Source organism: Corylus avellana, chromosome ca11, assembly GCF_901000735.1.
Source record: "Corylus avellana chromosome ca11, CavTom2PMs-1.0".
Taxonomy (NCBI): Eukaryota; Viridiplantae; Streptophyta; class Magnoliopsida; order Fagales; family Betulaceae; genus Corylus; species Corylus avellana.
In genome coordinates, this window is record NC_081551.1 from 12,793,887 (window position 1) to 12,807,229 (window position 13,343).

Consider the following 13,343-nt stretch of genomic DNA (forward strand, 5'->3'; position numbering starts at 1 on the left):
AAAAGCAGTTAGCGGGCGGTTATCTATTTCACTAACCGCTAACCATTAACCGCTAGGCGGTTAGCGGTTGCGGTTAGTGAAATCTACTAACCGCTAAGGCTGTAAGCGGTTAGCGGCGGTTAACGGTTAGCGGTTAGTGAAATCTACTAACCGCTAAGGCTGTAACTACTGTAAGCGGTTAGCGGTTGCGATTAGTGAAATCTACTAACCGCTAAGGCGGTTACAGTTGGCGGTTATTGCCAATAACCGCTAACAATAACCGCTAACCGTAACTGCTTTGACACCCCTAGACTAGTTTGAGGGAGTTAAGTGAACTTTATGAAAAAAATTAAAAAATTAAAATTAAAATTAAAAAGAAAAAAACACAAATTTTCAATTCTTTGCCTATATAAAACATGAAATTGAAATAACTAATACGGTGTTCATCCAATAATGTATGCATGCGTTGTTATATTCATACATTTTTTTATAGAAAAGATAATTAATATTCAGTCAGTTGGAATTTCAAAATATAATTGAGTGGATAAATTTTCAAACCCAATATTCAATTAAAAGGAATATGAATTAGAATCTGAAGATGAGGCTTGCTGAAGTCCAGGCCTCGTCTTCTCTAATGGCTTCCCAGATTTGCTTCCCTCTCTGGACCCACAATCTCTTGAAGCATAACAATGCTCCAACATTCTCATCTCCCAGAACCTTCTTCTCAATTTCCTTGTCATCAACTCAACAGCAACACCCAAAAAGCATTTGTAATGACCCTCACAAAGATGCACTTGTCTCACATTGTTTGAGCAGGAGGAAGCTCAGCCTCTCAATTCTTGCAGTGTTTTGGTCTTCTGGGCTTTTGCCAAACATGACAAAGGCCATTTTGGCTGGCGAATTGGAGCTTGAAAGGTATACAGATCCCACGGAGGGTTTCACTCTGCTCAGACCCTCTTCTTGGACAAAGGTATATATGGATTGTCTTATCATACAAATCGACCCACACTTTCACCATTGTTGGCTGAATAATTGAGGTTAGTTTTTTGGGTGTGAATAGGTTGATAAAGCGGGGGCAAGTGTTCTGTTTGAGGAGGCAAATAAGGGAAGTAACAGTGTAGGGGTTGTGGTAAACCCTGTTCGTCTTACAAGCCTCGGAGAGTTTGGGAGTCCTCAATTTGTAGCTGATAAGCTTATAGAAGCCGAAAAGCGCAAGGTAACTGTTTGTTTCAATGCCTGTTCGATGGGCGTTGCCCGATTGGTGATGATTGCAATTGCTTCTGGTTTGACAATTAAGTTTCAGATAGGTGCGGTTTTGAGTATGACTTATATGCTTGTTTCGTACCAATGCCACTTTCCCTTGGTCCATTGAAGAACGCTAAATGTACTCTTAATGCGGCATTGAAATTCACAATTGAATTTTAAACAGATTAATCTGTATATTTCACATGAATGGTGATTTTCGTTGCCTCGTAAGAGAGTAAACACTTGAAAGTCCATGTGGCATTTCTCTTCATCCGATATCTGTCAACTGATTATTTTGGAGTGTTAATTGTTATATTCATGACTGATTGGCTGATTGAAGGTCAGGAAAGAACATTAAAAGCTTCAGCTAGAGAAATAATCTAAGTCATGCATGTGCGACCTCAATGCTTCTGCTTAGATGTTTTATTGAGTGATCACAAATTTGGTCAAATGATGCTTGGTTGAGATTGCTGCAGCCTTTTTTATAAGAAGAAAAATTCAAGGCAAGCAGTCATAAGAGTTCTCCTGTCATGTAGGAAAGTACAAATGATGCTGAGGTTATTTCAGTTGCGGAGAGATCGGGCCAGGGAGGCTTACAAGTGTACGAGTTTGAGTACAAGGTTGACAGCACAAGGGGAGGGATGAAAAGGATCTTTTCGGGTGCATTTGTGTCGTCGAAGAAGCTCTACCTCCTAAATATTGCTTACTCAGACAAACCAGAGAATCCTCTTGACATCCACACAAGAATGATGTTGGAGCAAGTGCTTCATTCCTTTGATGTGGCTCCAGTGACATAACATTAGAGCTGATTCTTATGTTGACTTCTCTTTTATGCCTTAGCAAGAGTCTTCAACAGCTAAGGTAATGCTAATCACTTGTCTTGAGTTCAGTTAATGTAGATGAGTTTTCTGAAACTAGATATGATTGAAGTCAAGTGCAGTTTTTTTCCAGGTCACTTGATGGCTTAGAATTCATCCTTAAGCATAAATTCATAACCAAAATAGAAAGATAAAAAGGGAAAAAAAGCTAGTGTGGAAAACCGCTCGTAGATACATACTCCTCCTACATGTATATTTATGCATCCATTATATATGTGTATGTATGTATGTATGCATGCATGCATGCATGTATATATGTGTGTGTGCATATATGGATGCAATTCCATGATTCACATGGGCCATGAAAAGCATCCAAAATATGAGAATCATCACTGTACACAGTCAAGCTCATTTAGAAGTATTATTATTATTATTATTATCATCTCTGTTTACATACTCATTTTACAATCTGATCGCAATGCACTAGAATGGAAGTGACCTATGCTAGCTGATGCATTGTAAATGGCAGAGAATCATTCTTTGAGGTTGATCAAGAATAGAATCACCCTTTCAGGACATGGAGAAGAGTGTGACGGTTTATCACCAAATCTCTTGAGTTTACATTTTGTTAATATGAATTTTGGCAAATAGCCCTGAGTTGTAAAGAAATACAGTTGTACTATTTTTGTCTAGCGGTAATTATTTGACCAAGATTTCTTCAGCAAAATGCCTCAAGGGTTTTTTCGCTCATTGTGTTATGTTATTTTAAGTCTATGGACCGTATTAAAATTCTTTTCCCTCTGGCTAAAATCCTTCTTGTTGATTGGTGATGTGGTTGTTGTAACATCCTTATCTATAGTTCTCTAATGCTAATATGCCACTACGGCACTAATTAACAAATAGGAAAAACTTTATTTATTATCTCTGATCTTTTATCACTTTTACAATCATACCTTTAAATTTTTAAAAATGTCAATTTAGGGTTATCATCTTTTAAAAGTTTGCAATGTCAATCCTAATGAAAAAAAGGAAATCCCCAAAATAACCCGTCCAAATTTAAGGTATATTTGTAATTTTATAAGTGTCTTAAGGGTATTTTGGAAATTTCACTCATCAAACACGTTAAAGCTCTTAAAAAAAACAAAATGGAATGCTCATTGCTTTTGCCTACAGAAACTTTCAAACCAATAGAATAAAAAAATAGTCAGTTAGCTGACCATTCTCTTGCATGTTCTGATTTTTCAAATACTATTGGGAATTGGCAACTAAGATATAATCTGATTGAATATGGTATTATAGTTTATAAAGATCCTTTTCACACAGTGTTCAAGCGGCGTACTCCACATTATTTTTCTGTATGGGATTGAAATAGACTTTATTAAGGTTTTGTTTACATATCTCTTTACAACCAATCCACCGGAAAACCGTTGGGCATGTGCCCCAAATCATGCTGTATCTATCCATGTGTACGTTGGGATTTTTCTAGTAGTTTTCCTACTAGTTGCTTCCATGAGGATTTCGTCTGTTGCACGTTTTCTTTTGCAGTTCATGCATAAATTAAGATGAAGTGGAATACTTCTAGCTTATGGAGGACGATCCTCTCCATATTTGAAATGGAGGGTAGCAGGTTGGTGTAAATGAGGGGCAAAACTGTCCTAATTTTAATGTTGAGAAAATTTTGCTCATTTTTAAACACTAAAGGCCCGTTTGGTTCGCAGATTAAGTATTCTGTTAGGAAAATGAATAACTATTACGAGGAATAGAGGAAAGTGAAATGGAATAGTTATTCTTAGTTTGGTAACAACATATATATTCTAATTAGAGTTAAACCAAAATTACTAAAAACTCCACCATTCTTTAAAAATAAAAAAATAAAACTCATATAAAAATAAAAAATAAAATGGGAAACCAAGAATTGCAGGGGTGGCTGGCCACCCTTAGCATGACTTGGGGGTGGTCGCACCACCCCCGATGGATTTGGGGTTGGCCTTGCATCAAGGGTGGCTTGGCCACCTACGATGGCGACAGGGGAGGCCGCGGCCACCCCCTAGACGTCGTCAGGGGTGGCCGCAGCCTCCCTTGTCACCATCGGCGATGGCTAGGCCACCCTGAAATCCATCAGGGGTGGTCACACCACCCTCGGGGCACCTCGGGGGTCCACCCTAAGGTGCTCTGGGGGTGGTGTGACCACCCCCAAGTCTTGCCAGCGGGTGGCCAGGTTTTTATTTTTATAATTTTTTTAAATAAAAAACAAATTTTAGGATTAAAATATAAAAAATAATAAGATTTTTTTTTTGGAAAATCTATTCAATTCCATAAGAAATAGTAATTTCACTCATTTTTTAAAGGAATAGCTATTCCTGTATGTGTGAGATTAGTCATTCACAATGGAATAATTATTCCCAAGAATAAGCCCTTACCAAACAAAAAAAATGACTATTCCATAGGAATAGTCATTCTATTCTAGGGGTTTATTTCGCAAACCAAATGAACCCTAAGTGGTTCCGAGAATCCTATTCCCTGCAGTAGGAGAGGAGCATGTGAGTGTAGAAAATGTCTTCATTTGTTCGGGCCTTAAAGTACTAGCAACAACTTCCCTTTGATTTTCCTTAAGTTTAATAAACAAAACTTTTTTTTTTTTTTACTTTCATATTCAAATATACTTTATAATTTCCCTTATATTTTCCTATGCAATTAAAATATTATTTCTTTACAAAATACAAGTTTCTTACCTATTCTCCAATTTTTTTACAAAATTCTAACATAATCTTGAATAAAGTGCAAAAAGATGAAAGATGAGGGAGGAATTAAAGAGAAATATTTATATTAAAATAATGTATGGGGGAGCTCTTTTAGTTCCCTACATAATTTTCAATGTTTAGGGAAGCGCATGTGAGTTTTTGTGATTTTTTTGAGATTTTTCCTATATATAATAAGAAGGGAATGAGTTATTGTTTTTGTTTGGTGAGTGCAAAAGTTCAACATTAGTAATGTAGTATCTTGTTTGGACAGAGTTTTCCTCAAAATTGGGTTGGAGAAAATTCCTCAAACTCTGTCTATAAAAATAACATATGTAATTTTTTTAATAACATGTGACATGCATATGAGTTTTTTATAGTAAGGACAAAGTTGAAATAAATAATATTAAAAACTCATGTGCATCTCACATGTTATTAAAAAAATGACACATGTCGTTTTTATAGACTGGGTTAAAAAAAACTTCTTCCAACCCAAGGTGTGTTTGATAAAAGGTTTTGGTTTGATACTATAGCAAAAATTGATTGATGTAAAAAAAAAAGTAAGAATATTTTTTTTTAAAAAAGTAAAAAATGAAAAAATGTTGTTTGGTAGTGATTTTTTTATTTGAATAGTACTAAAAAGTGATTGACGTAAAAAAGTTAAAAAATAAGATAAATAGTATCAAAGAAAAAGTGAATAGTATAAAAGGCAAAACCTGTTATTAAACGAATTCCAGTTTAGAGGAAAACTATGCCCAACTTGTTATAATCTAAAATTTGAAAGGCCTTTCTACCTTTATCTACGGAAGAATGATTTTCAGTTATTTGGATATATACCAAGTTCTTGAAAAGCGTTGTTTGTTTGTGGGATTGCTGTCAAAAGATATTTTTGAATGCTCGCAAGTTGGAAGTGGTCAAAAGTCTTTGGTTGCATGTTGTTTTGTAGCCCCGATCGAGAATATTCAATGCTGTTGTACAACAGATTGAGGTGATTCGCCGCACTCTTGGACCGCCTGTATTCCCAACGTTGAAGTAACCAAATAACAAAGCAAAAGAATTATAGGCCACGCAAAAACCAGTGCGAAACTGAAAGTGTGTCTTCCTGTTCCTTGGTGGGAACTCAAACATTGCAACACCTTTGACTCGCTATTCTTCACCCTTTTTTCCCGAAAGCTGGATATTCTATAATGTTCATATGTTAAAAGTCAACCTCTCTCTCTCTCTCTCTTGAGGACAAGTTCCATAGGACTAGTCCAGTTTCATTTTTGGTAATTGGTTTTTGAGCTCAATTACCAAATAAGATTTCATGGGGCACATCCAACGGGAAGTGCAGCAAATCCCAGAAATGGATTCCGGGGAGAAGCGGCTCAATGAGCTGGGTTACAAGCAAGAACTCAGAAGAGAAATGGTGATTCTTTATTTGAATATCCTACTTTTATGGTTTCTGTCTCCCTGCAATGTTCTTTTCACTATTTTCTCTTCTTGCTTATTTTGTGCAGACTTTGTTTAAAACACTTGCAATATCGTTTTCGACGATGACCCTTTTCACTGGGATTACTCCTCTGTATGGTTCCAGCCTTCAGTATGCAGGTCCTGCAACTCTTGTGTGGGGGTGGGTGGTAGTATCTTTCTTCACCTGGTTTGTTGGAATAGCAATGGCTGAGATCTGTTCATCTTTCCCAGTTTGTGCTTTTTCTCTTTTCCCTGTTTATTTATTTTTTACTTTTAAGATATTTTTCTCTATGTGATCCAATTTTTTTCCAATATTGAGCATATTCACTCTGGAATTTCCAGAGCCATGTAAAGTCCTCTTGAACACGACCTGGTTGCAACTTGAACCTGTAGGGAAATCAACTAGCTATCTTAGCCAGAAGGCTCTTTATAAGATACTTTTTAATGGAACAGATAAAAGTTTTACTTTGTTTCTTGAAAGAGGATAGAAATTACTTTACTTAGTTTCAGGAGATATGTGAGCAACTCTTGCATAAAAATGCAAGAATCAATATGAACTAATTTGGATACGGCCAATTAAATTTTGCTGACTTTTATATCCAAAACTTCTTCTGAGCCTGCTTTCTTAGCACATTTGATCTTTTTCTGCATGCCTTGCTAATGTCTATGCATGCTTCTTGCTGATTTTAGATAACTGACTTTCTCTTGGTTTTGTATTTTACAGACTACTGGTTCTCTCTACTTCTGGGCTGCCCACTTGGCTGGCCCTAAATGGGGTCCATTTGCATCATGGTGTTGTGCTTGGCTGGAGACCATAGGGCTCATTGCTGGCATAGGCACACAGGTACCAATTTACCATTATTTTATAGAATTTGTTGATTAATATTTCTGGTAAATGGTACTCAAGAGTTTAACCATTTTTTTTTTTCTTAACTTGGTGGAGAAGGCTTATGCAGGATCACAAACACTGCAGAGTATCATTTTATTATGCACCGGAACAAATAAGGATGGAGGGTACTTGGCTCCTAAATGGCTATTCTTATGCATGTACATAGGCCTGACTGTTATATGGGCATTTCTCAACACTTTTGCATTAGAAGTGATTGCCTTCATCGACGTAATTTCAATATGGTGGCAGGTATAATCTAGATAAGCTTGCTGTAATTTCAATACTGTCTGTTTCATGGATGCAATGCTATAAAATATACTTTGGTGTCAATATCTGAGTGTTGTTCCTTTCCTTCCTTTTCTTAACAACCAAATGAAGCATTACATATGCTCTGTTTGCCTACGTCTCAGCCTTGTAGTTGCTATATTGTGTGAAATTCTGTCTGAAGTGCATGAAAAACATTATGGTAATGGGAAATTTAGTACAAATTATTCCATTTTATCACATAGAAGTTAAGTTCAATACATTACCTCAACAATACAAAATAATCGAAGTGAAAAAAATGGTCATAAGCCAACATGATAAAGCAATTAAATGTTTGTGTTAGAAAAATAATAAAATTTCTAATTGCCTAATCTTCTTTTTCTATATATATATATAAAAAAAAATCAGCAAAGTTAGCAATAGTTTTTAGTTGTAAGACATGGTTAATCATCAGCAAGGCAATTAGGGTCTCTTGCAGTGGCTATGCATGACACATCCTCAATCCAGCAGTTGGCAATTAAGTTTCTAAGATGCAGTAGCTCTGTTTGGTTTTAAAAATGGAGGAAATGGAATCTTAAAATTATCTGGAATGGGAATGGTTATAAGTTTCTAATTTTTTTTCCTAAAATTAGGAACTCTCATCTTGCTCAATAAGCCTTATAGTTACCCTATGGTTTCCATTTTATAGATGTAGCTTCTTTTCTTTCCCCTTCAGTTTCAAAGAATTGTATCATACCAAAATGAAGGAATAAGAATTCTTAAACAAAAGGAAATATGCTTTCATATAGTTCTTATGTGGTAACAGTATGCCTCACTGACAGAATCTAGTCTTTCAATCTCTATATCAGCTGTTGTGAATTAAAATATCATGTGAATGTAATTACTTCAGTTCTAAATTTTGACTGCAATCCTTTTTTCAGGTTATTGGAGGAACTGTTATTGTTATAATGCTTCCCTTGGTAGCACAGACCACACAATCTGCCTCATATGTATTCACACATTTTGAAACGTCACCCGAATCAACTGGAATATCAAGCAAACCTTATGCAGTCGTTCTATCTTTTCTTGTCAGTCAGTATTCACTATATGGATATGATGCCGCAGCACATCTAACTGAAGAAACCAAAGGTGCAGACAAGAATGGTCCTATTGCAATTCTGTCTAGCATTGGGATCATTACATTATTTGGATGGGCTTACATTTTGGCCCTTACTTTCAGCATTCAGGTATGTGTGCTGATGATTTATAGTCTGTAATTTTGTTGGTGTATGAAAGCAAATTGAATGAGAAAAGACATCTAGTTGGATGTAATCACCTGCTGAGGTACACCAAATGGTGCCATTTCTGTTTTTCAACAAAATGCATGAGATTTTAGCCACCACCTATGGTTCATTTTGTGTCAAAAGAAATAATCCTTACAAGTAATCAGAGCCTACTGCTGCACTGGGCTGTCTGTGGGCAGCCCAAAAAAATAAGAAAGTTCAGAAATCTTGGTTTTAATATGTTAGTTCAGTTCCTCTATTTCTTTTGGCTAGTCATTTTCTTCATCTTTTTGGCAGTAAATTATAGCATAAAGGACAACCTGAGGATTTAAAGAGTGCATTCAATCTTCCTCTTATAAGATGCACTTCCTGCTTTTTTCTAGAAATTACTATGCAATGATTTCCATGCAAACTGTGTAGCAAAATCTTCCTTTGTGATATGTCTAACAGTGAGCTCCACATAATTTGCATATTTTATCTAATTTTTTTTTCGCTCTCTGGATATTTTCTTATATGATATGCTTTGCAACTTTTCACTCAGGATTTCAGCTACCTATATGATCCGAGCAACGAAACCGCTGGAGTATTCGTGCCAGCTCAAATACTCTATGATGCATTCTATGGGAGATATCATAGTGGTGCTGGAGCTATCATTTTACTTTTTGTCATATGGGCTTCATTCTTCTTCGGTGGTCTTTCCATCACTACGAGTGCTGCCAGAGTTGTAAGTGGCTGTCATTTTCATATATATATATGTGGTTATTATCTGCACTAGGAATGGTAGGTGTTTTGGGGGAATGAGAGTTCACTGTCTAGCTTGATTTTGAGCTTCCACAACAAAAAATCTGTTTTGCAACTAGGGGTGACCACTAATCCCAATGGTCGGTTGCTGGGAACTTTTTACCGGTTAACAAAAAGTCCTAACAAGATCGTGAAATTAAAAGAAGCAGAAACTTGAGAACTCGACATTGCAAATTTTGATAATTCGGGATTATGATTGCAAAAAACCCTCAATAGTTCGGGGGTAAGTAAAGTTTGCCCTATATTTGTTTATATTCTGCACAAGCATTGCACTGAACCATGGCACTCTTCAGGTATATGCTCTATCAAGAGATAAAGGAGTTCCCTTTTCATCCGTATGGCGAAAAATACACCCAAAGCACAAAGTTCCCTCAAATGCTGTGTGGCTGTGTGCAGCCATCTGCATTCTTCTTGGACTCCCAATCTTAAAGGTCAATGTAGTCTTCACTGCCATAACATCTATATGTACGATTGGGTGGGTTGGAGGCTATGCAGTTCCAATCTTTGCAAGGATGGTTATGGCTGAGGAAAACTTCAACCCCGGGCCATTTTATTTGGGGAAAGCAAGAAGGCCAATCTGCTTGGTTGCCTTTTTGTGGATCTGTTATACCTGTTCAGTCTTTCTTTTGCCAACTTACTACCCAATTACTTGGAATACTTTCAACTATGCACCAGTGGCTTTGGGTATTGGTTTGGGTCTGATAATGCTTTGGTGGGTGTTGGATGCAAGAAAATGGTTTAAGGGACCTGTTAGGAATATCGACAGTCCCAATGGGAAGCCTTGACTTCCCTCACATGTTGGAACTTGTTTGTCCAATGAACTCTTTGTTGCTTGTTTTAGAGGTATGTTCCTAGTCACATATTTTGTTTTGCCAAAAACAGAATTACAAACTACTTTTTAGGTCAATGTAAATTCGAAATTGTTAAAATATTGATTAAATGATTAAATTTATCATTTTCTATTGCTTGAACTTTTGAGATAAGTGCTGATTTATCAGTTTAAGCCCACACGTGAGGGAAAGTATTAGAACATTGATTAAATTATTATATTTATCATTTCCAATCGGTTTAAACTTTCAGGATAAGCAGTAATTGAAGAAAAATATTATCGCAAAAGATATGCATCAAAATAAGTAGATAAGATAAACACTAGAAAGCATTATTATCCTGGAGTACAGACTAAGGAAAGCATCTCCCCATCCAAAAATTTGGAAACTGAGTGAAGGAGATACTACATCATCTGTGATTTCAATGCACTGTATTCTTTCACCCACTTACTATAGCTTGAATTCCTTGCCACAACATCTTTAGAAACTTCCTTACTCTCCACCAATTTCCTTGCATACCTTTCGAATCCATTAATCTTCTCCCACAACAAAGCCAGCACTTTTCTGTCACTTTCTTGTCTGGCCTCATCAAGCCACTCCTTTGCCTCTTCCACCCTTGCCCAGAAGCATGAATCTTGAGTCAAGCTTGCAAATTTGCTCCTCTGATTGTTTTCTTCCTCGCTAACCCTTCTCTCTCTCCACCACCTATCAAAAATCTCAAACCTCCTCTCTCTTCCATGGCTCAAGTAATGGCCATTGACACGGTGCATACCATTTCTATAGTATTCAGCAATTTCCAAAGGCTCAACCAGGAGCTTATAGAACTGGGAGGTATTCACCCATTTAGCACGCCTATGAAAATCGTGAGGCAGTTCATTCTTCTCCAGCATGTCGATGACTCGGTTCCAGAAACTCGCAAGCTTGTACCTGTTCAAGTCAACTGTTGAGTCCCTTCTTGAGGTTTCCCTTTGCTTGAAGCAATCATAGTACCCCATCTGATCATCAGACTCATCGCAGGATGCTTTGTACCATTCTATCTGAGCCCTGTAAGGGTTGATTTCTGATAATCTAATAGCCAGCTTTGCACTGTTCAGGTTTGGTGTCCGACCCATTCGCCTTGCCATCTTAAGGCAGTCTTTCGCAGCTCCAGCAACTGATTCCTGCACATAAAAATTAAGTAATGCACTGCTGATCTCTAGGAAAATATTGAAGGATCCACACTCTAAAGAGCAGATTGATGTGGTATTTGGAAAGATGATTGGCCTTTTGGCCTAAGATCAATGATTGACATGAACCCATAATTCAAGTCACTACTTATTCCAAAAACTCAAACTATTACGATAAGTGATGATTTAACATGGACTTATAGGAAATGTCCTGAATTCGAGCCCTATCTTTGTCATTCACCTCTCAATTCAATCAAATAAGGAGGAATTAGAACACACATGTGAGTGAGAGTGTTAGATTGAAGGAATGCACTACCTGGATATCCATCCCCGATGACTGCAACGCCAAAGCTACCCCTGCTTCATAGCTTGACTCAGGAAGATCTCCTTGCATGAAGCTTCTCTGCTTCAAAAATTGTACACAAACATTCCCAACATAATCCCCGTACATAAGATGATCCTCAATGCAACTACTTGGAGAACCTGTCATAAGCATCAGGTGCATCATCTTAACAACAGACACAGCATTATCTATGCACATTGCTCCCTCCTGAGAGCAAAACAAGTAGCTCCCCAGTGGCCAAAATGAAGTACTTGTGGGCGCCTCTTGTTCATCCAGTGCTAACACTTGCAAATGAAGCAAGACAAAGCGAAGCAGCTCAGCTTTGTCTTCATTGCGCAGTTGGAAAACAAGGTTGTCAGAGGGAGAAGCCATAGACAAGTGCCAGTAGTGCAGCAGGCCATGCAGGTGGGAGAAGGATGGCAGAGGAGCAAAGAGCAGCCTCGGCATGATGTCGTGTTTCGAGACGACATGGCAGAAGTTGCCACCCCATCTTTCTCGTAAGACAGCTCGGGAAAGGGAGGCATTGCCGAGCAGTGGGGAGCCGAAAGTGATGCAGAGGACTTGTGTAGGAGAGGGAGAGGACACAGCAGGGAGGTTGCAGAGGAGCCAAAGAGCACAAAGAGAGGCAATTGCTCCTCCTATGCCATGGCCAGTGATTATAATTGACTTGCTTTGCTCCATTAGTGCCAACATCTGCTTGCATGTAATTTGAACTTGTTATTTAAGCTGAAATCATGTAAGCAATATATTTGCATACTCAGTGGAATTTGTGAACAATTTTTTCATAGGTTTGCATAATGTAGGGGCTATCAAATTGTGTAGAAAATAAATTTAAGCTTTGTATGTTCACATCCCTTATCATTTCATTGCTTCAAATTTACTCACCAAATTTACAGACATATTTTTGGAAAGGTAAGAAATGATTTTGATATTATTTTGAAGTAATACTTAATTAAGAGTGTTGATCATTTAAGGGAAAAGTGCAAAATCTGTCTATGTGATTTACCTGATTTACAACTAATGGGTTTTGAAAATTGAAATTCATTGTACGTAAGATCTGGAGTTTTTTTTTTTGGTTGGAATTAATTTGGAAGGGAAAATAAAGGGTAGATAAAAATGAATTGGAAAAAGTAAGTTTTCCTTCTGACTTGATCAACATGAAAGTCAAAAGTTGGCCAAAGTTGGTGATTCAAGACCTTTGACTGAAGCAAATAATGATGAACTTACATATATAATGGATTAATTAGTTGAATTAGGTAAGCTTAGGTTGTTCATGGTGTTTGAGTATTCCTGAGCTCCTAGCAACTTGAAAAACCAAGTGATTGAGGATGAGATATTTTGTTTCCAATGCTTCCATTCACAATATGTTTCTGTAAAAGCTTTCTCAAATAGCTTTTTACATAAAAGTTTTTTTTTTTTTTTTTTTTTTTTTTGATGGGCTTCCATCTATATATAACCGCTACTCATTGTTGTTCATTCTACTAAGGTTCTGTTTGAGATTGTATTTGAGAAATAGAGTTTTTAAGTTAAAAAGAGCTTTTGGGCAAAAACTTCATTTT

At 37.0% G+C, this 13,343-nt stretch overlaps 3 protein-coding genes across 4 annotated transcripts; 2 read left to right on the top strand and 1 right to left on the bottom strand.

The window, feature by feature from the left end:
* The first annotated feature begins 570 nt into the window (after nucleotides 1-570).
* Nucleotides 571-2,792, top strand: LOC132166217 (psbP domain-containing protein 2, chloroplastic-like). Of its 2 annotated transcripts, none has more exons than XM_059576996.1 (4): nucleotides 571-949; nucleotides 1,040-1,195; nucleotides 1,761-2,085; nucleotides 2,530-2,792. In XM_059576996.1, the coding sequence occupies exons 1-3, from the start codon at nucleotides 578-580 to the stop codon at nucleotides 2,019-2,021; spliced, it is 789 nt and encodes a 262-aa protein (XP_059432979.1). In that variant the 5' UTR covers nucleotides 571-577; the 3' UTR covers nucleotides 2,022-2,085; nucleotides 2,530-2,792. The 2 variants fall into 2 exon arrangements, with proteins under 2 accessions (XP_059432979.1, XP_059432980.1); XM_059576997.1 differs by having other exon boundaries at nucleotides 2,572-2,792.
* Nucleotides 2,793-6,079: 3,287 nt separating this feature from the next.
* LOC132166703 (amino-acid permease BAT1 homolog) lies at nucleotides 6,080-10,412 on the top strand. The gene is made up of 7 exons (XM_059577572.1): nucleotides 6,080-6,188; nucleotides 6,280-6,462; nucleotides 6,957-7,076; nucleotides 7,179-7,370; nucleotides 8,306-8,611; nucleotides 9,189-9,371; nucleotides 9,742-10,412. The coding sequence occupies exons 1-7, from the start codon at nucleotides 6,087-6,089 to the stop codon at nucleotides 10,231-10,233; spliced, it is 1,578 nt and encodes a 525-aa protein (XP_059433555.1). The 5' UTR covers nucleotides 6,080-6,086; the 3' UTR covers nucleotides 10,234-10,412.
* A 170-nt stretch (nucleotides 10,413-10,582) lies between these two features.
* Nucleotides 10,583-12,639, bottom strand: LOC132166705 (lipase-like PAD4). Its single transcript, XM_059577574.1, has 2 exons — nucleotides 11,758-12,639; nucleotides 10,583-11,435 (listed from the first exon to the last, which is right to left on the bottom strand). The coding sequence occupies exons 1-2, from the start codon at nucleotides 12,475-12,477 to the stop codon at nucleotides 10,680-10,682; spliced, it is 1,476 nt and encodes a 491-aa protein (XP_059433557.1). The 5' UTR covers nucleotides 12,478-12,639; the 3' UTR covers nucleotides 10,583-10,679.
* Nucleotides 12,640-13,343: the final 704 nt, after the last annotated feature.